Source organism: Sceloporus undulatus, chromosome 4 (assembly GCF_019175285.1).
Source record: "Sceloporus undulatus isolate JIND9_A2432 ecotype Alabama chromosome 4, SceUnd_v1.1, whole genome shotgun sequence".
Lineage (NCBI taxonomy): Eukaryota > Metazoa > Chordata > Lepidosauria > Squamata > Phrynosomatidae > Sceloporus > Sceloporus undulatus.
The window spans coordinates 126,852,726-126,878,124 of NC_056525.1; the positions used below are offsets into that span (position 1 = coordinate 126,852,726).

At 41.1% G+C, this 25,399-nt stretch overlaps 1 protein-coding gene across 8 annotated transcripts in view; it reads right to left on the minus strand.

The window, feature by feature from the left end:
• RABGAP1L (RAB GTPase activating protein 1 like) overlaps nucleotides 1-25,399 on the minus strand; it is a 177,737-nt gene that overhangs the window by 48,839 nt on the left and 103,499 nt on the right. For 3 of the 8 annotated variants that reach the window (XM_042466392.1, XM_042466398.1, XM_042466397.1), the window contains exons 19-20: nucleotides 8,684-8,716; nucleotides 8,062-8,190 (exon numbers count right to left, since the gene is read on the minus strand). In XM_042466392.1, the coding sequence (XP_042322326.1) occupies nucleotides 8,062-8,190; nucleotides 8,684-8,716 (162 nt within the window). Of the gene's footprint in view, nucleotides 1-516; nucleotides 2,639-8,061; nucleotides 8,191-8,683; nucleotides 8,717-15,309; nucleotides 15,911-25,399 lie in introns of those variants that run through there. The other 5 variants (XM_042466395.1, XM_042466396.1, XM_042466400.1 and 2 more) reach the window with 4 other exon arrangements.

Consider the following 25,399-nt stretch of genomic DNA (forward strand, 5'->3'; position numbering starts at 1 on the left):
ACTTTTTATAGGCTTTTCTCACAACATACATTTTGACACAACATATATACATACACATACATCAACAAAAACATGTACAGATACAAATCAACAAACACATATAATTACATATAAACGAACAAACAGTTACTGCATACTGTATTTTCGTTTAACTTAATTACACCATAAACTATCCCATTATAGGTCATCTTCCATATGGAGGTATGCTATTTAAATGATGCGTGCATCCTAAGAATCCGGAAGCTGCACCAAAGCTGCCCTCCAGTGCTCAGGAATGGAGTGTGGCTTTGGCGCGACCTCCGGACTCTTATAACCCATGCATCATTTAAATAGCATGCCTCCAAAGAGACCCGAAGCAGTTTTATTTTGGCAGTCTGTAACAGGCCAATGGTACTCATTTGGGATCTTTACCAAGTTAAAAAAAGGGCTAAAGAAGAGAGTAAGAACAATATTTACATTATTATAGCTATTAAAGATCAATTGGAAAGAATGGTAGTTCACAATCTACACACTCACCAAGTACTTGGGTTTGCTGACTGCTACCATGCTGGACAGAAAGTCTTCTTCATACAGCTGGCTAAAAACATGAGAATCGTAGGCTACTACAATGGATATTTCTTCCATCATTTTGTCAGTGCACTTTGTTAGTGGTGGCCAGCAAGAGATTCAGTAGCCAACAGCAAAGAATTAGCTCAGCTCTGTGCCAGTTGTTCACACCCACCTGAAGAGACTGAGCGGGTGGAGTATCACCAAAAGGGAAAAAAAGAGGAAGAAAAAAAACACACCAGAGCCAATCAAAGCTGCTCCTGTATGGTGCTTTCCTCTGGGACCTTTCTTATCTGTGCAGGAAATGTTTAGCTGAAACACCTGCTCCAGTGCTCAGATACTGGAACTGCCATCCAATAAGATCTTCTTCACTCATAAAGTCATTGTCCAAGAGGAAAAAAAAGTCCAAAAGAAGAAGGAAAATATTTAAAAACCTCTGTTCACAATGGAGTTCTCTCTTGAGTTTTCCACAACCGTTTTTGAAATGCAGTGCTTTGCCATGTTAAGGATTCCTTTTATTGGAGGAATTCAGATTTCTCAAAATAATTAACTTTACACTTAATCTGCAGAATGAACAATATTCTTTCACCGTGGGGAACCAGCTCGAATAACTGCAGAAATTTGTCTTTTATATCCGTCTTTTAAATTTGTTTAAATTCAGACTTCAAATTTATTTCCATACAACCTCACACACATGTATGGTTACCGGAAATAAGTCTTCCTCTGCAGTCCAAGAGCAAAGTCACATTTCAGAAGGATGGAATCTTATCAAAATGATCTCCATTCAGAAGAAACAAAAGAGCAAAAATCCAAATTCTTTCTTACAGCTGCATCCAGTGCTGCTATTGTTTTTAACTGCAAAGTGGTTTGGTCATATCAGTCCACTAACAGAGCAAAACAAAAAATGCAAATATCTGAAAAATTTAGCATTTTCAATTGCAACTGTACCCTGTCAGGGGAAATGATGGAAATGCACCCCCAATTCCTGAAAAATATGTTTTTGTTGAAGCAAAAATGAGATGCTGTTTCCTGCTCCAAGCTCTTAGAACACTGTCACATGCTTGTTTTCCAAACTCAAAATGTGACCAACTTTGATCCTTACCTTATCCTGTTTTTCCTCATGAATCGCACTCTAAACATTACATGTATATTTCAAGAGGAACAGGTGTTTGCAGTTAAACAGAAAAGCTGGGACACAGCTTTAGCATTCAGGATGAAAAACCATTTTCATTTTAATAAAGGAGGAGTAGAAATTACATGCTATTGCTAGGAAACAGCATAGAATTTTAATAGGCTTAAGAGAGCCAAAATGCAAAGCCTGAAGGAGAAATCCTTGAGATTAAGACAGCCACTGATCATATTTAAGCTGCAAACTACAATAACAAAAAACTCTGTTCATTCTAACTAAAACTTTCAGTAATGTGGTTTTGTGAGGCTGCGGCTGTTAGTCTTACAGTACTTGTTTTCATTCTCAGTAGAAAATGTAGCTCGAATCTAAGCAGCAAACAATTGATTCCTCCCGACTTCCAGTGAACAAAATTGAGTTGTTCTGAAACTTGCAATCTGTCTTCATAAGCATGTTCCTAATGTGGGGAAGCACTTCACAACAGGCATTTTCTTTTTTAGATAGGCTTCTTCAGACAGGCTTCAACTTCCTGATTCAAAACACTTGCTAGAAATGAAAGTGGCTTTTCCTGCACTGGCAGTTTTTCTCTCTCACACTGTGACTCAGCATGGACATGTGATAATATGTGCACAAGGTGAGTGAACAAAAGACACCTGTTGTAGGAGGCAGTAAAGAATGGAATTTCCCATGATACCCTGTTCCCTGCTGTGGCTGCCAGGAAGGGATGAAGTTACAGCTGAGTAGCACATATATTTTATAATGACATTTGCTCCTTTTATATTAAGACTGAAGCAGGAATGCAAGATTCCACTTAAACCAAAAAAAGTTTCAATAGAGCATATGCGCGCGTGCACACGCACACACACACGTGTCAATCAAATTTGACAGCAACAAGACCATAGGAGTCATAAAATATGGTATTTTCCACTGGAGCCTAAACTGATGTTGAAAGTAAAGCTTAAAATAACTTCCTTTGTAGATTCACAAGTGATGTTTTCTCCTTTGTCCTCAGCAAGAAACAATAGCTACAACATCAATGTCCTTTTCCGTATTTAGCTATCATCCACACATGCCTAGCTCCTTCTTCATGCCTCCTATGAGTCAGTTCAGGAGGCAAGAATCATTATGTCTTCTGGTTCTCTCCACTCTTCTACTAAGTTGGACAGAAAGGAAGTGAAGCAGGAATTTCTAACTATGGCACTAGATAACTTGATGTTGGGTTCCAGAAACCCTCTCCCACTTTTCTCAACAGCAACTCTGTATGAACAGATTCTCCATCAACAGATTCAACCATCCATGGCTTGAAAATGTTTTTTAAAAAAAAATCCAAAAAGCAAACCTTAATTTTTCCATTTTCATTTTGTCACCCATAAGGGTCACAATTTTACTACATCATAGCATATAATGGGATGAACATCCATGGATTTTGATATCCATGAGAAGTCCTGGAACCAAATCCAGTGGATATCTAGGAGCCACTGTATTGGCATTTACCTTTGTGTTGACATGACATTCAATACTTGAATGAACCAGCCAACTCTTGCTGGAATCAACATGATTCCAGCAATGGTCTGTTAATAGTTTGTGACCTCTTCCAGGAAGGTCAAATCTCTGTTTCTGACCAAGTGTGCAGATATCCTTTTAAAATTTCCATATACTTTCTGGAGAATTTAATGAGATCACTATGACAACCTCTTCCTTCAGTTTGAATTAAACACTGCTACTGCTTACCATTAACATTTTACAATAGTGGTTGCACTAGTAATTTTGTACCTTCTTTTATTCTGTTTTAACTATGAGCCAAAGCACCCAAATTTTGAGCAGACATCATAAACTGATCATGCGTCATGTGCATGTGAAGAGAATATGTATTATTTCTTTTTCATTCTTAAATGTATTAACTCTTATGGCATTCATGGTCTAGATATTATTTAGTCAATATCCAACAGTGGGCAGCCCATGGACCAGCTGTAACTCTGCAAGCATTCGGAGGAACTGCTCCTTCAAGTGGCAGTAATCTCCTTTCAACTCCCACCATCCCAGGAGGCATTTTGTCACAATTTAGCTGGAACTTTTTGGAGGGCCAGCTTCCACAAAGTGCTCTCCAGGTTTTTACTTGGAATGAACTGGATTGCAAATGTCACACAGAAACTCAGCTAGTAGCTAAAGCCTCTCTATCAGGCACTGACCAAATTCCTGTAATTCATACTGTGCCTAGAGAAAACAGTGGCCATTTCATGTTGTGTGCCACATGTCTTCTTCATTAAGGTGGCCAGCAGTATGTAGTTTAGCTAGTGCATGGACTCTTCTGAGGTCCCCCATGCTCTCTGTAGCCGTTTATGGCAAAATGTCAGTGTTCCAGATAATGCTAATTTTAGTCAACAGAAGTAAAAAACATGGTGGCAACTCAACTATGTTCTCGTTCAACTTTTTTTCAACAGTGAAAACAATTCTGAAGGAAACACTAACTACCTGCATATGTCCTTCCCTTGTATCCAGACCACAAAGAGCAATCCATAGTCAAATTACTTCAGAGTGTTCTTATTAAAGTCATCAGTATTATTGCAGAGTAATTGCCAAATTGGATTGCTTGGATTTGCACAGCACTCTGCATTTTTCATAATGTATTAAAACTGCACTGCCATATGGATCAAGTTTTTAAAAAGTTAATTAGGAAAATACTAATTATCTTGTAGAAGCATTATGCCAAGTAAAGAAACATATAATTAGCAAGCAAAACTGATGTGGTAATTTAAGCACATTACAAGTGTTCTGCCCTATGACTACAGGGGTAATCTCCACAATCAGGACACTATCTCCACCTTACAGAGGAGTTAAAGGGACTCCTAGTGTCTCTGAGGCAAGCACAAAGATAGCCTCCCAAATTCACACACTACTTCCCCCTCCTTTTCTGTCAAGGTATTTTATACTTTGGTTATGTCAGGTCACAGCAAAGGAAGCCCTAGAGCCAGCTACCTTTCCCTGTAGGCCAAGGCAAATACAGTAATCTATTAGCCATTTCAGCCAGAATTGAAGTAAATCTCCTTTTTCTCTGGTTAGAGGAATGGAGTGATGCAAAAGGTGCAGGCATTTTGGCTCTACCCAAGTCTACCCAACAGAGTCAATTCTTTCCCCATGTCCGTCATCTCTGAGCATTTTCAATGTGAGTTGCTGTGAGCATCCAATACCATCCCAGTTGAAAATTAGTTTCAGTTGATGAGGCCTGATGATGTGGACAATGTCTTGCAGCAATGCGACAATCAACATGCTCTCTTGATTCTTGTTCTTAGGTGATTTAAAAATAGCTAACATCTGGGTAGCTCTAGAGGGTAGATAACGTGGTTACAGAAGTGGGTGATATCTACTGTTATTACTATATTATTATTATTATTATTATTGTTCACATTAATAAATTAATTATCTTACACCTATTGAAACCAACCCTGGACTCAACAGGGCACAATAACTACTAGCCGGTTGCTAATATCCTCTTTTGTAACAAGATGCTTATGAGAGTAACAACAGGATATTTACAGGCATAATGTTTAGGTGGAATCTCTTTTTCTGTGGTTTGCTCCATTGCTCTATGAGTTGCCTATTGGACTAGGATTCTGGAGACAGGGGTTCAAATTCCCACTCAGCCATGGAAACCCACTGGGTGACCTAGGACAAGTCATATTCTCTCAATCTCAGAGAAAGGCAAAGGCAAAAACCTCTTTGAACAAATCATGCCAAGAAACTCCATGACAGGATCACCTTAGGGTCGCCATAAATCGGAAACAAGAGAGAGGGAGATTCCTAAAGTCACTGTGGAAAAATAGTTTATTTTAATATGCACTAAGAAAAACATATGCCTGCATGTATTCAGCTTGTACCATACTTTCACATTTATTGATTTCTTGAAACACAGATCTTCATGTCATCACAGTAACATAGAACAGCACTATTTGCAAGCACCACATAGACTATGAATTCAGGACCTAATGACAAAGACTGACTCAGCCTACCATTCTTCTACTGCCATTGAGGAAGAAAAGTTTATTGTTTGATCACATATGCTAAATAGACATAATTAAGTTATACTATTCACTGAATTTACACTAGGCTAAACTGAAGAATTACATTGGTGAAATTCAGAGCAGCCCTTCCACAAACAGAACAGATTATTCCATTTATAGGAGAACTGAGGCTCCCTTTCTTGGAAGAGGGGAAAGAGGCATTTTCAACTGTTTTTTGCTGCCTCGCCACTTTCATTTTTTTTATATACTGCTTCATACTGAACTAGCAGTGTCTACGCAGTTTACCACTGTAAGCTAATTCCCCAACAAACTGGGTACTCATTTTAGCGACCTTGGAAGGATGCAAGCCTGAGTCAAGCTTGAGCCCTTTTGCTGGTATTGAACTTGCAACCTTATGGTTTTGAGTGAGTGGTTGCAGTACAGGCATTTAACCACTGAGCCACCAGGGCTTCTCTTTCCTTTCCTTTACAGCCACCTCCAATTTTGTTCCTTTGGGCAATATTTTAGGGGAATACAGGAAACAACAGGAAACATATGTCCCACTTCTCCATATGACTGGCAGACTCTATTTGTGAAACTCTGTTCATGAAATCTCTACACCCTCTGATATCATAAATAAGTAACTACATATAAAACCACAATGGTTATTTTCGTTATTACTTTGTTGGTTCTTATTTATAGTTTTTCTTTAGAAGAGTTGAGAGACTTAACTACTTTTCTTACCCTATATATCAGTGGTTCCCAACCTTCCTAATGCCGCGACCCTTTAATACAGTTCCTCATGTTGTGGTGACCCAAATCCATGAAATTATTTTCATTGCTACTTCATAACTGTAATTAAATAGGTGTTTTCCAATGGCCTTAGGCGACCCCCATGAAAGGGTCATTCGACTCCCAAAGGGGTCCTGACCCACAGGTTGGGAACCACTGCTATACACAAACAACTTTCATCATGAATCTCATTATATTATCATGGGAGAAACAGTCATTCCAATTAACATTAGAGAGATAGTAAGAAAAACAAATCTACCATATATACTCGTGTACAAGTCGACCTCATGTATAAGTCGATGGAAGGTTTCAGGCTAAAAATCATGGATTTTGATTTGACCCATAGATAAATCGAGGGTAAAACTTAGGGGGCTATAACAAAGGATGGAAAGGGGGAAACACCACTTCCGTCCCTCCTCCTTCTCTGGACCTCTTCCAATCACCTGACACTACTTTCCTGCTGCTGGAGGAGAGATTTTAACATCAGGTTGGGAAGGAAAGGGAGTTAAAGTGGGTGTTTCTTTGATGGGAAGAGAAAGGTTTCAAATCGGATTGGAAAGGGAAGAAGTGGAACTAAAAGAGGTGCTTCTTTGATTGGAAGAGAAAGGTTTCAAATCGGACTGGGAAGGGAAAGAAGTGGAGCTAAGAAGGGCGTTTCTTTGATGGGAAGAGAAGCTTTTCAAATCGGATTGGGAAGGAAAAGAAGTGGGGCTATAAGGGGTGTTTCTTTGATGGGAAGAGAAGCCTTTCAAATCGGATTGGGAAACTCTTTCACACACATGTGCGCACACACAAAAAGTCCTGCCTCCAGAGGGGAAGAGTGGGACATCATGAGGGTGTTCGTTTCAGGACTTTTCTAACCAGTATTAGTGTATTGATCCACATATACGTCGACCCAGGATTTTAGGGTCAATTTTGGGGTATAAATTTCTCGACGAATAGTCAAGTATATACAGTACTCTCGTACATCATTGTTCTCTCCTGCTCCAACTACCATACTGTATTGAGTGCCAGCCTTATGCTGATCTACAAATTGCACAATCAGACTTTGATAACAACTATTCTCCTATGAAACTCCCACTTCCAGAGGAAACCTGACTATGGGCCAAAATACACTGCAAAAAGAATCCAGTTTGAGACCATATTAACTGCCCTGGCTCAGGGCTTGGGAATTTTGGGAACTGTAGCTTCTTGTGGCACCAGAGCTCTCTGACAAAGAAGGCTAAATGTCTCACAAAACTACAGTTCCCAGAATTCCCTAGCATTGAGCCAGAGTAGTTAAAGTGGTTCTGCAGTGTTTTGCTTTGTTTTTTTTGGTTTTTTTGGCCCTATGTCTTGACAGTACTGCTGAAACTTCTATTTAGGCGTTATCAACAATGGGCTGGATAGAAACTATAAGATTATTTTCTTAATAAAACAAATTTTGTTATTCTAAGCAGATTGGGGAAATGGATATGGGAAAGATTTGATATTCGGGGAGAGCAAGAGAGAGAACAAAGACATAAAGCATCCCTTAATTTTCTTGATCCAACTTTGAATTCAACTGTCTTTCTTGGGTATAATTTTTCCTTATTTACAGGCATACACACTCAAGCTCACCTTTACATTGCAAGCTTGTTCCATAAGTCTTCTAGCATTCTCTTCAGCTCTGTACCTCTTGGGCAGCTGTACCCTGAAAAACTTCAAAGCCCCCTCAAAATCAGCTTGTAGAAGATCTTCCTTGGATGTCTGCAATGAAACACAATACAGAACTAGTGTAAGTACTTAGACAATCATAATAATTCTATTATGACCCAAGTTTTTCTGTTGAATATCTATCTATCTATCTATCTATCTATCTATCTATCTATCTATCTATCTATCTATATTATTCTTATATTACTTATATTATTACAACAAAAAAGGAAGAAGAAGACACCTCTTCCACAAGATCCAGGAACTCAAAGGGAAATTTAAATCAAATAATCCATGACCACAATGAAATTTAAAAAAAAAGATGGAAGCAATACATAGAAGAGCCATATAACAAATGTGAATCAAGTTCACTTACAGCTAAAATCTGCCAACAAATATGGAAAACAAAACACAGGTTGGAAGTGATTAATATACATTTCCATTGACAGAAAAGGAGGCACAAAAGTCTGCCGCAATTACAGGATCATTGTACTAATATCCCACGCAAGCAAAGTCATGCTCAAAATTCTGCAGTGAAGGCTCCTACCATATAAGGAGTGAGAAATCCCAGAGTTGCAAACTGTTTTCAGGAAAGGAAAAAGCATTAGGGACTACATGGCAAACATACGATGGATAATGGAGCACACCAGGGAATTCTAGAAAATCTGATGTGCTTAAGTGACTATTGCAAAGCATTGGACTGCAGAATTCATGAAAAGCTCTGGCTTGCTCTTAGATGAATGAGAGTGGCGTTGCATCTGTTTGCCTTGATGCATAATATCTGCTCAGGACAAAAGGCTGCAGTCAAAACTGAATACGGGTGTCACGGTGAGATTCACCACCCAGCTACTTTCTCGGATGGCAGCCGAATGGATCTTTTTGATTCCACCACTGCCACCAATTATGTGACGGTGATAGCCACCAATTCTTCACTGTGAGACTCAAACCTGGGACTCTCTTCAGTGTCTCATGCTCTGTAACTCTGTAAGGTACTGCACTTAGGGCAAAAAAATAAAATGTATAAATATAGGATGGGGGACACTTGGCTTAACAAGACTATGTGCGAAAGGGATCTAGGAGTCCTAGTAGACTATAAGTTCAACGTAAGTCAGCAGTGTGATGTGGCAGCTAAAAAGGTCAATGTGATTCTAGGCTGCATCAACAAAAGTATAGTGTTTAGATCAAGGAAATAATAGTGCCACTGTATTCTGTTTTGGTCAGGCTTCACCTGGAGTACTGTGTCCAGTCCTGGGCACCACAATTCAAAAAGGATATTGAGAAGCTGGAGCATGTCCAGAGAAGGGCAACCAAAATGGTGAAGGGTATGGAAACCATGGCCTTTGAGGAGAGACTTAGGGAGCAACGTATGTTTAAGAGGTCTTATGATACCCTTGTTTAACTATTTGAATGGGTGTCATATTGAGGATGGAGCAAGCTTGTTTTCTCCTGCTCTAGAGAATAGGACCCAGAACAATGGATGCAAGCTCCAAGAAAAGAAATTGCACCTCAATATTAGGAGAAACATCCTGACAATAAGAGTTGTTCAACAGTGGAACACACTCCCTCGGAGTGTGGTGGAGTCTCCTTCCTTGGAGGTCTTTAAATAGAGGCTGGGTGGCCATATGTCAGGTATGCTTTGATTGAGAGTTCCTGAATGGCTGGGGGTTGGACTGGATGGCCCTTATGGTTTCTTTCAACTCTATGATTCAATGATTCTATGTTTCTAGCTCTCTTTAGATGCCAGCACTCTGGGTTTCAAATTCTCCCCCAAGTTGGCACCAGCTATTATTTGACAGTCACACATCCACTATCTAATGTGTCCCAAACCTAAAAGACATTTTTCAATGTTGGCAGCATTTTTAATGTGGTTATGAAATCACTTCAGACAGTTGCTTGTTGAAATGAAGTAAGAAATCTACTTGCAAGTCAGACTGAGTACAGTATCTCTTTTAGTGGATGGTGTTCACAATGGATCTGTTCCGGATCCTCTCCCTACCCGCATAAGGCAAAAAGCATGTATGCTTGAGCTCCATTAAATATAATAAGGCTTGTGCTTGTGGCGTGTCATTGATACTTTTGTCACATGGCTTCAGCGTAAGCTGAAAGATGCTTATAATGTGCTTCTATATGGCATGGGCGCACTGTACTTTATTAGTTACATAGTTTGACAGTTTCTTTAGCTTGTCTTTGTAATTGTGTCTTTGTAGTTTTATATATGTTCCCTTACAGACCTTTATTAAACTTTTGTATCTTATAACACTTCTGGGTACCTGTAACTCCACAAGTCACCAAATACTATGTCTCCCACAGGACACTACAACAATTAAGGACATTCTCTGTATCTTTCTTGGGTACCTAAAACCCTTTCTAACTGCCCTCAAAGCAGCCTAACCTAGTCTCAATGGCTCTTCACCCTTCAGGACACATAAACACCCACCCCTTTCAAACCTGCTCCTCCCTCTTATATACTCACTCCTGGGAGCAGTCCCCACCTTTTCCTGGCTTTGCTCCCATTAGCTACTGACAAGGTTATAATCTGCCTGTTGTCTCCTCAACAGAAAAACAAAATAGTTCCCAATCAGTAAAGGGGATAGACAAGGGTGCATTCTGTCACTATTATTCAACCGGTATGCAGAAAATATTGTACACAGAGCAGGCTTAGAATCAGAGGCAGAAGGAATGAAGATTGGAGGAAGAAACATTAAAAACCTAAGATATTCAGATAACACCATACTACTAGCAGAAAACAACAAAGACCTGGAGCAATTACCAAAGAAAGTCAAAGAAGAAAGTGCTAAGGTAGGCTTTATGCTGAATATCAAGAAAACAAAAATAATTACATGGAAGGATTACATGACTTCATATTAGATAATGATAAAATAGAAATAGTCAAAGAGTTCTCATACTTTGGATCAAACAGAATGGAGACTAGTAAAGAAATCAAATGAATACTGGGATTGGGAAGGGCAGAGATGAAACTACTCTGAAGTGTAGAGACCTAACACTGAATACTAAAGTGAGGATCATCCAAGCCACTGTATTCCCCATTACCATGTACGGATATGAGAGCTAGATTTATTTGAGATGTGGTGCCAGAGAAGAGTGCTGAGGATGGCCAAAAAGACAAACAAATGGGTCCTAGAACAGATCAAACCTGAACTCTTCCTAGAAGCTAGGATGATTAAATTGAGGTTATCATACTTTGGACACATCATGAGGAGAAATTACTCATTAGAAAAGGCAATTATGCTAGGAAAAGTGGATAGCAGTAGAAAGAGAGGAAGAGCACAAGCCAGAGGGCTAGACTCAATCAGGGAGGCCAGGGGCCTGTGCCTGCAGGACCTGAACAGAGCGGTAGAAGATAGGGAGTCTTGGAAATGCTGCCATGAGTTGAGGTTGACTTGAGGGTGGTTAACAACAACAACAAAGGACTTTCAACAGTTATTAGTTATGGCAGCTAAATGGATTCACCATTTGTAGATGGAGAATACCTTTGATATATCTGAATATGAGGTGTTGGGAACCAAAAGCAGCAAGAAAAGTCATGCTCCCCAATGAGCTTCCAAAAACATCTGGCTGAGTACTCTTGGAAACAGAACACTGAACTAGACAAAAGTTATGCCATGATTCCAGAGTGCAGCAAACAACTGAATGCAGCATTGGAGGCTGAAGAAAACGTGTGGTAGCAACTGAAAAGGCACTGATCCTGGGAACCACTGTGAAACTAGAAAATAATTCAAACTCAAGATTGCAGAGGTTCTCCAAACCTGAGACTTTTGAGCCTGGAACAATATTGGTGGCCTGTAAGCAAAGTTCCAGTGCTAGGCCAGCGCACATACTTCCAAGAGTTCCACAATCAATACAGCAGATGCAGGAATGTCAGCAGCATGCCAAGTATGAGCTCGTACAAAGAGAGAGAATGACAAGATCCAAGCCAAAGGCCTCTTTAAAGCAGGGCTGAGGATCCTCAGGGCCAAAGGCTGAATCTAGCCCACCACCCTCTTGGATTGCCTAGATCAGTGGTTCTCAACCTTCCTAATGCTAGGACCCTTTAATACAGTTTTTCATGTTGTGGTGACCCCTAACCGATTGTCTCCGTTCCTAAGACCATCGGAAATATGTGTTTTCCAATGGACTTAGGCAACCTCTGTGAAAGGGGTCACAACCCACAGGTTGAGAACCACTGGCCTAGATGTCCATGCCACTTTTCTTGTGGATTCCCAGCATTAGTCTCATTCTAAAATGTTGAAATGTCTCTCCTGTGGCTCAGTTATTGATAAGTATTGTAAGTATTTTAAATTATTGATAAGTTATTGATCAGTTATTGATAAGTATTTTAAGTATTTTAAGCTAAAACCTGCTGGCATTTTTGGCTCCATCTCATCTTTGGCTGCACCCACCATTGAAATGTGCCCCTCATGTACTTCTCTGGGACTGAATTCAGCCCTTGGACTGAAAGAATTTCACCTTGCTGTTTGGTTCTCCTTCTTTATAGAAAGGGAAAGGTTCTATAGGATTTTCAGGACTGCTATTATTATTATTATTATTATTATTATTATTATTATTATTATTAGCCTTTATTTATAAAGCGCTGTAAATTTACACAGCGCTGTACATGCAATCTTTTTAATTGGATGGTTCCCTGCCCTCAGGCTTACAATCTAGAATGACACGACACAAAAGGAGAAGGGAGTGGTGGTGGGGAAGGGGCCTTTCTGGTACATATAAAATACATAGCAATACAGGAAATGATTCAATAAACAGACAACAAAAGAGCATCAAATAGCAAGTGACAATTATGCAATGCCTGGAAACGCTTCTCTGAACAAGATGGTCTTCAGCTCCATTTTGAAAAGAAGTGATGACTCTTGTTCGCGGGGGAAGAAGGTTCCAGGAGTGAGGGGCAGCGAGTGAAAAGGGGCGAATCCGAGATGGGGCAGAGGAAATCCTGGGCTGGTACAGCAGACCTTGACTACTAGAACAGAGGGCCCAAGTGGGAAGGTGAGGAGAAAGAAGGTCTGATAAGTAAGGAGGGGCCAGCCCATGGTGGGCTTTAAACGTTGAGAGCAGGAGCTTATACTGAATTCGGAAAGGGAGGGGGGGCAGTGAAGGGATGCCAGCAAAGGAGAGATATGGTCAGAGCGGTAGGCAGGTGTGATAATGCGTGCAGCTGAATGCTGGACAGAAATTAAAGGACGGAGGTGAGAAAGAGGAAGCCCTGCCAGAAGGATGCTACAGTAATCAAGTCGTGCGATCACTAGGGCATGGACCAGGATCTTGGCAGTAGAGGCGGAGAGATATGGTTGGATTTTGGCAATATTGTACAAAAAGAATCGACAAGCCTTGGCTGTGGTCTGGATCTGAGGGATACACGACAGAGAAGAATCAAAGATAAAACCAAGACTGTGGGCTTGCTGGACTGGTTGAATAGAAATGTTGTCCACAGAGACAGAAAAGGAGTGTTGAAGGGTGGACTTAGGAGGAAAGACAAGAAGCTCCGTCTTGGACATGTTGAGTTTCAAACGCCGATGGCGCATCCACTGCGAGACAGCTGTGAGGCAAGACGAAACTTGCTGTTCAAGCCTTGGAGAAAGGTCGGGGGTGGAAAGATACAACTGGGTGTCATCGGCATACAGATGGCAGGAAAACCCAAAAGAGCTAATGAGTTTACCTAAGGACTGGAGAACTAAGCCTTCACCAGAGTATTAGAACTTATTTGAATAAGTTGCTCACTTGGAACTCTCCTGAGAGCTGCAATGTCTAGCCTGCCTTGCACATCATGAGATCCTGCTTCAGGCCTAAACACAACACACCAATCTGTAATAATATCTGTAATAATCAGTTTGTATCTCTTTATGAAGATTATGGAGGCTCTTCTGTCAGATTCACAAAGTTGTAATATTGTACTAAGTACAAAAATATTACCAACTTCTATATCTGAAATGTCAACTGAACAGAAAATCAACAGAGAGGAAACTGTTGAAGTAAACAAGAAAATGTTAGAATCCATCTGGCTTTTTAAATGTTTACCTACATACATTTTTGTAGGTGATTAACAGGCAGTTAATGAAATGTCCCCCTATCAACCAGGTATATATTTGATTGACAAAACTAGTGCCTGAACAGATTCTTAGATATTTCCAGGAGAGAAAAAACAGGAAAGGCACTCTCTCATCCAGCAGTATTCAGCATCATCACCACAACAATAATGATCTATTTCTAAAGGTGATTGTATGTGATAAGGAAATGTTGGTACCATTCTGAAGATATGATGGGATTATAAAACAGAGAATGGAAAACTGAAATGCCTTGGAGTCCTAGGCACATATCTCAAGAAACATGGGGCTAATGCCACTTGATCTCGATGGACTTTTGTTCAACTTTCTGTTAAAATAATTTGATAACATTTGGCCAGCCTTTTAAGTAAGGTGAAGGACTAGAATACCTGTGGTACTAACAATTAGAATTTAGAGATGTACTACATCAGTTTTAAAGATAGGTTTGGTTCTGTCAGACTTGCTCAATCAGCCTTTTACACAGAAGAACTCCATATTCATCAAACTAGGGATCACATGAAAATACATATTACAGTTAAAAGAAAACCTTTAAAAACTTTTATACAGGAGACTTCATGCTATTTACTTCCTTCCAGCCCTATTCTCATAGTCGGCCACAAAAACATTTGGTCTGCATTATTACTGTATAACAGCATAAATAAAATTATAATTTGTACCTTAGTAGAAAGGCAGGGCATAATAAAGATATCTTATTATGTTTAATATTATCAAAATTTATAATATTCAGTTTTAAGCATTTTGGATGCACTTGCAATTTGCAAGTAATTTTTTCATTTATCATGTTTTTGATATGACAAAATAAACATAAATATTTAGAAAGCCAAGAACATCCTTTAGAAATTGGATCCAGCAGTGACATCTTTGGCTAACCAAGGAGTGGCACTATGGGACTCAAAAGGGAATATGAGCCAAAGGGAATATGAGCCAATCTTTCCTGCCCAATGTCTAGAAGAAAAGCAGCCAAGAGCAATTACTTCCTAAAGGTACTGTGTAAAACTGGAAAATCCCCAAGCAACCACCCCATACAATGGACTCTCGGAGGCAGAAGGTTGGCTTGTTTGCTATACATCCATTTCTAGAAAAAAGAGAATCTCACCGCAAGAAGCCGAGGTACAAATAGGCGATGCCCCATCCCTAGAAGTTCCAGCACTCGACAGGCATACTCATTCACAAGCTTGCTTCTCTCATCATGTATATCCTGGGACTTCTTGATGGGTGGTGCAAGCTTTGAAGCTGGGGTTGGGCAAGGCACCCCTTCTTCCATCAGAAAGAAACAGCAAATATCCAGAATGATAAGCTCTGCCCCTTAAGCCAATTTGTAATCTGGCGTTAGGGGAGTCTCCTAAACGCCAATACATTTATTATCTATACCAGGGACTATCAGGGATGGCCTCAAAAAAAGAGAAAACATATTTCCTAAGAAGCACAGAAGAAGCTGGTATTCCAAAGCAGGCTGTAAACATATGCCAAAGACATGGATCTAAAAATGCCTGAAAACAAGAGAAAATGGCAGAGATGATGCAGAGAAAAGGCTGCGATGGCCCAGCTTGCTTGTGAATATATGTAAGAGCAGGCAGAAATGGCAGTAAGAGCAAAAAGCCCAGGCCAGTTGTAAAGCAGCAATGAGAAAAAGGATGAGCTCATTGCAATCCCTGATTCGTGAGGAGCATGGCTAGGCTGCTGCTGCCGCCTCTCGCTGTGAATCAGTAATGAAGCAGTAGAAAAAGAGGGAGAGGCGGGGTAGGTGAATGAGCATGCAGAGGGTGTCTCGGAGGGGAATGCTGTAATAAGAAGCCAATAGTGAGCTCTTGGATAGATGAGCTCCCTCTCTAAATCCACCTTCTGTCTACATTATACTGACAGTTACCCAAGCCTGCAGACACTATATAGCCTCAGTGTCTGTTGCTCAGAGGAAGTCAGACTGACAGTCAATCAAAATACTGGCCTCAGTCCATTCTACTTCCAAATCAAGATTCAATCCTGTTTAGCCATGTAGAAATTGGGAGAGGATGTGAGGGGAGACCCATTGGTCCCACCCAGATTCTGCATGGATGAAGAAAGGTGGAAAAATATAACAACCAAGTGCTAATGAACCACAATGAGCTTAAATAGCACAGGCTGCGTTTGTGCCGTTGGAACAGCACTAATTACAGTTTCTAAGGTGAGAAACTTCAAAGCTGTTGAATGATGGTGAAAATGTCAGTGACTAAAAAGAATTGCTATAAATAAGCATTTAGACAGCATGCATGGTGTAGTGGTCTGATGTCGGACAATGACTCTGGAGTTCAGGGTCCAATTCCCAGCTTGGCTATGAAACCCACTGGATGACCTTGGGCAAGTCACATGCTCTCAGCCTCAGGGGAAGGCAATGGCAAACCTCCTCTAACAAATCTTGTCAAGAAAACTCCATGATAAGGTTGCCATAAGTTAGAAACAACTTGAAGGCACACAATAACAAACAAAAACAGATAAGCATGCTGGGCTAAATATACTGTACTAACTGAGGCACTTGTTACAGAAAACTATAGAGCTCTCTCTCTCTCTCTCTCACACACACACACACACACACATATCCATCCCAAGAGATACATACATGTCTTATTTGCATATATGGTTGCATGTGGGACATTTAAGACTTGTTTCCATAATATTCTGTTTCCTTTTGATGTTGATCAACATTAAAAACATGAAAGATTCAATATTCTTAAAGAGGGGCTACACTGCCTCTCTCCATGGGACTTGGGTGGGTGGCCCCCTATTAATCCCTACACACTCCACCTTAAAATGGAGATTGCTGCATTTTTGTTGTTGTTTTTGCATAGTACTTCCTGAAGCCATTTGGTGGGGGGATGCTTATCAAAGCCTCACATATGTGAGGGAGCCCACTGGCTGAAAATGTAGTGGAATGACCCATAGAAACCTGAAGGATTTGAGGGAAGGTATGGGTCATACTGCACAATCAAGACAAAATAAAAAGATGATGGAAGAAATGCACAGAAGAACTATATGAAAGAGATAATAAAATGAGTGACATATGAAATAAAGAACCATATGAATATGAACCCCAAATTTTAGAAATTGAGGTGAAAGCTGCATTCAGAGAAATTGGAAATAATACATCACCAGGAACAGACGACATCCCAGTTGAACTGATTCAAACCACACAAACAGAATTAATTCCAGTGGTAACTAAAATATACCAACGAATCAGGAAAACAAAACAATAGCCAGCAGATTGGAAACAATCAATATACATCCTGTACATAAAAAGGAGACACAAGACTGCAGCAGCTATAGAATCACAGCATTAATTCCTCACATAAGCAAAAATATGCTCAAAATTCTGCAGCACAAACTCTAATCCTATATGGAGAGAGCAATCCCAGATATACAAGTGGGGTTCAGAAAAGGAAGAGGCACTAGGGACCACATTGCAAACATACGATGGATAATGGAGTGAAACGAAGAGTTCCACAAAAAAAATCAGCATGTGCTTTATAGCAAGCCTTTGACTGCACTCATTAAAAGCTATGGCTTGCTTTAGAGGAATGGAAGTTCCACTACAACTGAATGTCTTGATGTGTAACCTGTACTCAGGAACAGAGGTTGCAGTCGAACTGAACAGGGAGAAAAAGAATGGTTTCCAGGGAGGGGCGTTTCCATAGCTTAAAATCAGCAGTAGTAAAATCTGCAAAAAAGCCCTCCCTGGACCCCCTGATTCAGAATAATATCGGCCGTTTCGCTGCTGCTTTTAGGGAAGGTGATCGAGAGAGCAGTTGCTTTCCAGTTTCAAGGGATCTTGGAAGAAACAGATTTCTAGACCCATTTCAAACCGGCATCCGGGCGCTATGAGTTGAGACTGCCAGGTCGCCTTAGTTGATGATCCGTCTGGGCATGGACAGGGGAAGCGTGCCTGTTAGTGCTTTTGGACATCTCAGCGGCTTTTGAACCATGACCAGGTATCCTTCTGGAACACCTGAGGAGTTAGGTATCGGGGGCACTGCGCTCCAGTGGTTCCGTTCCTACCTCTCGGGTAGATTCCAATGGTGCAGCTGGGGGACTCCTGCTCCGATAAGAGGAAACTTACATCTGGTGTCCCTCAAGGAGCTATTCTGTCCCCCATGCTATTTAACATTTACATGAAACCAGGATCTCGGTTGATCTCTCCAGCGTTTACAGTACGCTGAGGACACCCAAACATGCTCTCTGTGTCCCGACTGATGCAGTAACTAGGGATGGCATCTCTCCTCTAAATGCCTGCTTGGAGTCGGTAATGGCCTGGATGAGGAAAAAAACACAACCTTGAATCCAGAGAAAACGGAAGTACTAGTGATAGGCTCGCCCGGCGGTGGTGAATTTGTCCACCTGTCCTGAATGGGGTCACGCTCCCCCTGAAGGACTCAGTTCGCAGATTGGGGGTGCTTTTGGACTCGCCGCTCCAGCTGACTTCTCAGGTGGATGCGACGGTCAGAAGCACCGTTACCAGCTTCGGCTGATAGCCAGATCGACCCTACCTAGGCCGGGAGGACCTTGAAACAGTGGTACATGCTCTGTAACCTCTCGGTGGATTTCTAATGCGATCTACATGGGGCAACCTTGTACCAAACCCGAAGCTTCAGCTAGTGCAGAATATGGCAGCTAGGTGGTCACTGGATGTCCCGGGCCGACCATATAACACCGATTCTGCATGATCTAAATTGGCTGCCTGTTCGCTTCCGGGCACAATACAAGGTGTTGGTTATAACCTATAAAGCCCTATAGGCTTGGGCCCAGGGTACTGTGGAGACCACCTCTCCCCATATAGTCCACCCTGCACACTCAGGTCTCTGGGAAGATTCTGTTGAGGATCCTGGTAACGAGATATGTACAGCCTCGCAAAGGGCCTTTTATATTCGCCCCTGGGATCTGGAACACCCTTCCTGAGGAACTCCGCTCCGCCACCTCCCTGGATCTCTTTAAAAAGAGACTTAAGACCTCTGTTTCGGCAAGCCTTCCCCGATGCTCCTTGATGATATGACTTCCCTCCTATTGTACAGCATTATCGAGCACTTAGCTGGCCTGGATTTGATGTATGGTTTTAATCTGTATTTTGAAATGTTTTTATTGAAGTTTTATTTTTATTGCAATTTTTTACCTGTACACCGCTATGATCAACATGGAACAGCGGTTATAAATAAAAACTTATTATTATTTATTATTATTATTATATTATTATTATTATTATTTCCAATCAGCAAAGACGTCGGGCAAGGATGCATTCTATACCCTATTTCTTTAACCTGTATGCATGTAAATAACCACTAAAGCTATGAATGCTCTCAGAGAGGGAATGCCACACATTTGATAGTCCAGATGAGAAATCTGTACTTAGGAGTCTGGCAAGGATGCATCCTATAACCCATGTTCAACTTGTATGCAAAAAATCATAAGAAGAATGGGTAGACTCAGAAGGAGGAGGAGTGGAGAAGGACAAAACATCATAATCTGAGATATGCAATAACACCATAATACTAGTGGAAAACATCACAGACTTGGAACAATTACTAAGAGAAAGTTAAAGAAGAAAGTGCAAAGAAAAACAAAAAATAATAAATGTGGAGCATTCAACCCAGATAATGAAGAAAATCAAATAAAGATTTCCATACTCATAACAACCGAGCAATGGAGATGCCGTCAAAAAACAGAAGAGATTAGGATTAGGAAGGGCATCATATGAAAAAACTGAGACAATTTTTTAAGTGCAAAGATGTCGAGCTGAACACCAAAATGGATTGTTCAAGCTATCACAGTCCTCATCACTGTGTACAGATGTGAGCTGGACAGTGAAAAAGCTGATAGAAAGAAAATCAACTCATTTGAGATGTGTGCTGGAGAAGTGTGCTAAGGATACTGTGGACAGCCAAAAGGACAAACAATGGGTACTCAAGTGGGAGCTCTCCCTGGAAGCCAAGATTACTAAGATGTGGTTTGTTGTACTATGGATCATAATGAGAAGGCAAGACACACTAGAAAAACAAAAAGCTGGGAAAGGAAGAGAACAGTAGAAAGAGAGGAAGACTTACGCAAGAAGGCCAAATGACTAGATGGCATCAAAAGTCACAAGCATGAACCTACAAGACTGAGCAGAGAGACTGAGAATAGGAGGTGAAGGAGATGTCCAAACACACATGGAGATTCTCCATGAGTGAACTTGACACACAGTTTACAAACAGAATGAGTAATCCCCCCCCCCTCAATGGCTGGAGAAATTGCATTGGGCCAGATATGGGCCATGGAGCAGTCTTTTCCCTCTCCTTCTATAAAAACCATAGTAATATACTTACAGGATCATTAGATGCAAATTATCAGTTCTTTTTATTTTATTTTATTTTCTTCCTTTTGTCTCATCATTTTGTCTACTGTGTTTATCTTATTTATAACAAACACATAATTTTCACAAAGTGCCCAGGGTCTACAGATATGAGCCACATATTGCCCGGCATATTGTCATGATTTATGTATTTATTTATTTATAACCTGTTTTTCTCTTAGGATAGGAGCCAAGGAGGTTCCTATCAGGTTAAGAACAAAGTACATTAAAATCTATTGATACAAAACTTGAACGTGTTAAATATAGAATTATATTAAAACCACTAAATTTCAAAGTTAAAAGCATATAAAAACAGTAAAAAGACAAAAGCAGCTATACTCCATTAAAGAGATCATTCTGCCACAATAACTAAATGGCCATGTCCTCCCCTTGGACATAGATTTTGCTTGAGTGCTTATTAGCCATGATCCAGAGAAACATAGGCCACAACATACCAATGTACCACAGTTTACAGGAGTCACGCTACCATTACCAAGGGAATGCTGCACTGATGAATGGTGAATCTTACCCCAAATGGTGAATTTGGGAGTCAATGAGTCATTTAATTTAAAGTATATAGAATAATTCCAACTTAGTTTCAAAGATAAACATTACGGATGTACTGGAGGTCTAAAGCACAGTGCACAAATAATCCAGTTTGAGACTGCTCATCTACTCTGGTTTAGTGCTAGGGAATCCTGGGAATGTAGTTATGTGGCACCAGAGCTCTCCGACAGAGAAGCCTAAATGTATTCAAAATGACAGTTCCATAATTCCTACACTCAGCCAGAGCAGTTAAATGGATGTTTTGTGGTGTGTTTCGACCAGAGATTATTTTATCCAAATATCAAAAAGAAAAGCTCGCAAGGACAGAAGGGCCACTTTTGCAAGAATAATTTATGCATTTCCTTACTATGAAAATGGTTTTGTCTGAGAGAGGTTATCAGTCAATGATTTAATGCAAAAAAAATGTTTTAATGCCTGTAACTCAGTGGTTCCCAACCTGGGGGTCGGGAACCCTTTAGGGGTCGAATTCCAGTTTCTAGGGGTCACAGGGACCCCCCCTCACAGCACCACTTCCAAACAAATGGCCTCCAAGCTAAGCTCATTAACAGCAGCGCCACCTTCAGGTCCCTCAGTTGCTTAGCAACTGCCCAGCATCCTATTTTCCTCCCTCCCAGGACATAGAGCTCTGCAAAAAGGAGTGGTAGCACAAGCCAAGAGTTCCAGTTTCACTTGAACCACTACCCCTCTGCCCCTATGATGGGGCTTTCTGGACAGGTTTCTTCAGAGGGGGGGCCATTGCCATCCTCTGAGGCTGAGAGAGTGCAGCTTCATGCTCAAGGCAAACCTATCCCGGGCTTTCTGGACAGGTTTCTTCAGAGGGATTGGCCATTGCCATCCTCTGAGGCTGAGAGAGTGTGGCTTCGTGCTCAAGGCTCAGACAACCTATCCCGGGCTTCTGGACAGGTTTCTTCAGAGGAGATCGGCCATTGCCATCCTGCGGCTGAGAGAGAGTGGCTCATGCCAAGGCTCAAGGCAAACTTATCCCAGGCTTTCTGGACAGGTTCTTCAGAGGAGATCGGCCATTGCCATCTCTGAGGCTGAGAGAGTGTGGCTTCATGCTCAAGGCTCAGGCAAACCTATCCGGGGCTTTCTGGACAGGTTCTCAGAGGGGATGGCCATTGCCATCTCTGAGGCTGTTTTTGTGGATAATCACTATGCTTTATTATTCAATTATAACAATGAAAATATGATTCATAACAGTAGCAAAATTAAAGTTATGAAATAGCAACAAAAATAATTTTATGGTTGGGGGCACCACAACATGAGGAACTGTATTAAAGGGTCGCGGCATTAGAAAGGTTGGGAACCACTGCTGTAAATGTTTTCTGAAGGGGAATTTTACCTGTACAGATGATTCTGAGAACTGATGACTACAATATAAGTGTCCAAAGACCAAACAACAATTACAATGGAATTTTTGATGGGATTTCCTGACTTTTTAAACTGAAAAGCAGCTGCAGGTCTCCCAAAATGCAGCCAGCTACATAATGGTAGAGAAAGTGCTCAATCAGTCTGCAATTTCCAGTGAACCCCCACTTCTATATAGTTCTGCAAAACAAAATAAAAAATATCACAGATCTTATAGACTCATTCTCACCGCTGGCAGACAATTTCATTGCCAAAGGTGGAACAGACAAAGGGGCACCAGTTACTTTAGATCTGATCCTAACCAGCATGGTGTGGGGGGCAAGTGGTGGGATCCTTGGTGGGAGTGATCATGTTCTCCTGGAGTTCGTTTTAGTGGAAAAAGAGGCCAAGCATAGTCAGACATGCATTCTAGACTTTAGAAGAACGATTTCAAAAACTTTGGGAAATACTGGGTATAAGAGCTGTTTGACAGTAGAACACCACTGCCTTGGAGTATGCTAGCGTCTCTTCTTTGGAGGTCTATAAACAGAGTATGGATAGCCATCTGCAGGGGTGCTTTGATTGTGAGTTCCTGCATGGCAGGGGTTGGCCTGAATGGTCCTTGTGGTCTCTTCCAGCTCTGTAATTCTACGATCCGTGGTCAGAAATACTAAAAGAGAAGGGAGTTCAGGATGGATGGGAGTTTCTTAAAAGGGGATACTGAAGGCAAAATTTCAAACACTTCCATGAGGACGGAAAATGGAGTTGACTCAGGAAACCAGAATGGTTGACAAAAGACTTCAACGAGATAATTTTAAGACACATGTAATGGAAAAAGGGAGAAACCACCAAAGAAGAATTTAAACAAACAGCTAGCATGTATAGAAGAAAAGTCAAAAAAACCTAAAGTGCAGCATGAACTCAGGCTTGCTAGAGAGATTAAGAACAATAAAAGAGATTTGTTGGTTATGTCCGGAACAGAAAGAGAAGAGGAAATAGTAGGGACACTGCATGGAGAAGCGAAAAATGCTAATAGGGACAAAGAAAAGCCAGAACTACTCATCACCTTCTTGCCTCAGTCCTCTCACAAAAGAGGTCAAGAGAGAAAAGAAGTGTCGTGGGCCAGTTGGATTGTGAAACGAAAATAGGCATCTTTGAGGTCAGGATGGGAACCTGCTAGCTGCTATAGAAGAGGTAAGATGGAGGGTATGGTAAACCTAGGAAATGTCGTGGGGTGATAACATGCATTGATACTTCGAGATCGAGATTAGCGAAGGCCACCATCATTCTTTGAACAATAAGTAACAGTACTAAATAACAGTGAGGGATGTCTGGTTCTAGCACAGGTTCAATGCCTCCCTCGTGGAGGAGAGTGGCAATTTCTTCAAGAAGGGTAGATGATGGAGTGGTGAAACAAAGAGTTACTGTGGGAGGGAGCTCTCAGAATTCGATCACATATCCTTGACAAACAATATTGAGGACCAACGTGTTGAACATTATGCAGGACCATGCCTGGTAATAAGTGGTGAGCCTGTTGTCAAAACAGTGGGGCTAGAGTGCAGAGAAAAGACAGTGGAGAGTCAAAATGCCATTTGTCTGGGTCCAGGGTTTTCTGAAAGCTAAAATCAAGGTTTACCCAATGATGGGGATCTGCGGGACAAAAGAGGTGGTTGGTACTAAGGCTGGCATGACTGAGGGATACACAACCATTTTTGTGTTGAGACCATCCCTGATGAAGGCAGTAAGGTTGTTGTGCCTGCAAGGGGATCCCAAACTTGCATGCTGTGTTGCACATACTTTGCATGTGTTCAAAGCAATCATAGAATCATGGAATTGGAAGAGACCACAAGAGCCATCCAGTCCAACCCCCTGCCATGCAGGAACTCTCAATCAACGCATACCCGACAGATGGCCATACAGCCTCTGTTTAAAGACCTCCAAAGAAGGAGACTCCACCACACTCCAAGAGAGTATGTTCCACTGTCAAACAACCCTTATTGTCAGGGAGTTCCTCGTAATGTTGAGGTGTAACTTGCATCCCTTGTTCTGAGTCCTGTTCTCTGGAGCAGCAGCAAACAAGCTTGCTCCCTCCTCAATATGACATCCCTTCAAATATTTACACAGGGCCATTTAATCCAACTCTCTTCCACATAGGCATTGACAAATGAAGCACTCTGGTCTCCAGAGCTGTAGTGCAGTGCTCAAACCACTATACTATGCTGGCTCTCTTACATCTTTACACCTGGTAATAGCCTTTTGACAAGACCTAATATTCTTAAATGCTAGAATCACAGAATAGTAGAGCTGGAAGAGACCACAAGGGTCATCCAGTCCAACTCCTTGCCATGCAGGAATACACTATCAAAGCACTCCTGATGGCCAGCCATTCTCTCCTTAAAGACCTACAATACAGGAGAGTCCACCACTTTCCCTAGTAGTCTATTCCACTGTCTAACAGCTATTAATATCAGGAAATTATTCCTAACATTTTAGCAGAATCTCTTTTCTTGCCATTTGAATCAGTTGGTTCCTGTCTGGAACAGCAGAAAACAAGCTTGATTTACACAGCTTTAAAGCAGACAATGAGGACATTGAAATAGTTCAATATTTTCCTTTTATTGGCTCAATCATTAGTCGGAACAGACTGCAGTCAAGAAATCAGAAGAAAACTAAGACCTGGAAGGGCAGCTATGGACAAGATTCTGAAATCTGTCTATCTGTCTGTCTGTCTGTCACTGAAAATTTAAGTTAGGATTGTCCACTCCATTGTACTTCTAATTCCCTTGTACAAATATGAAAGTTGGGACACTGAAGAAAGTTGATAGGAAGAAAATCAACTCATTTGAAATGTGCTGGAAAAAAGTTCTACAGATACTGTGGACTTCTAAAAAGACTACTTGAGGGCAGTTAACAAAACAAAGAC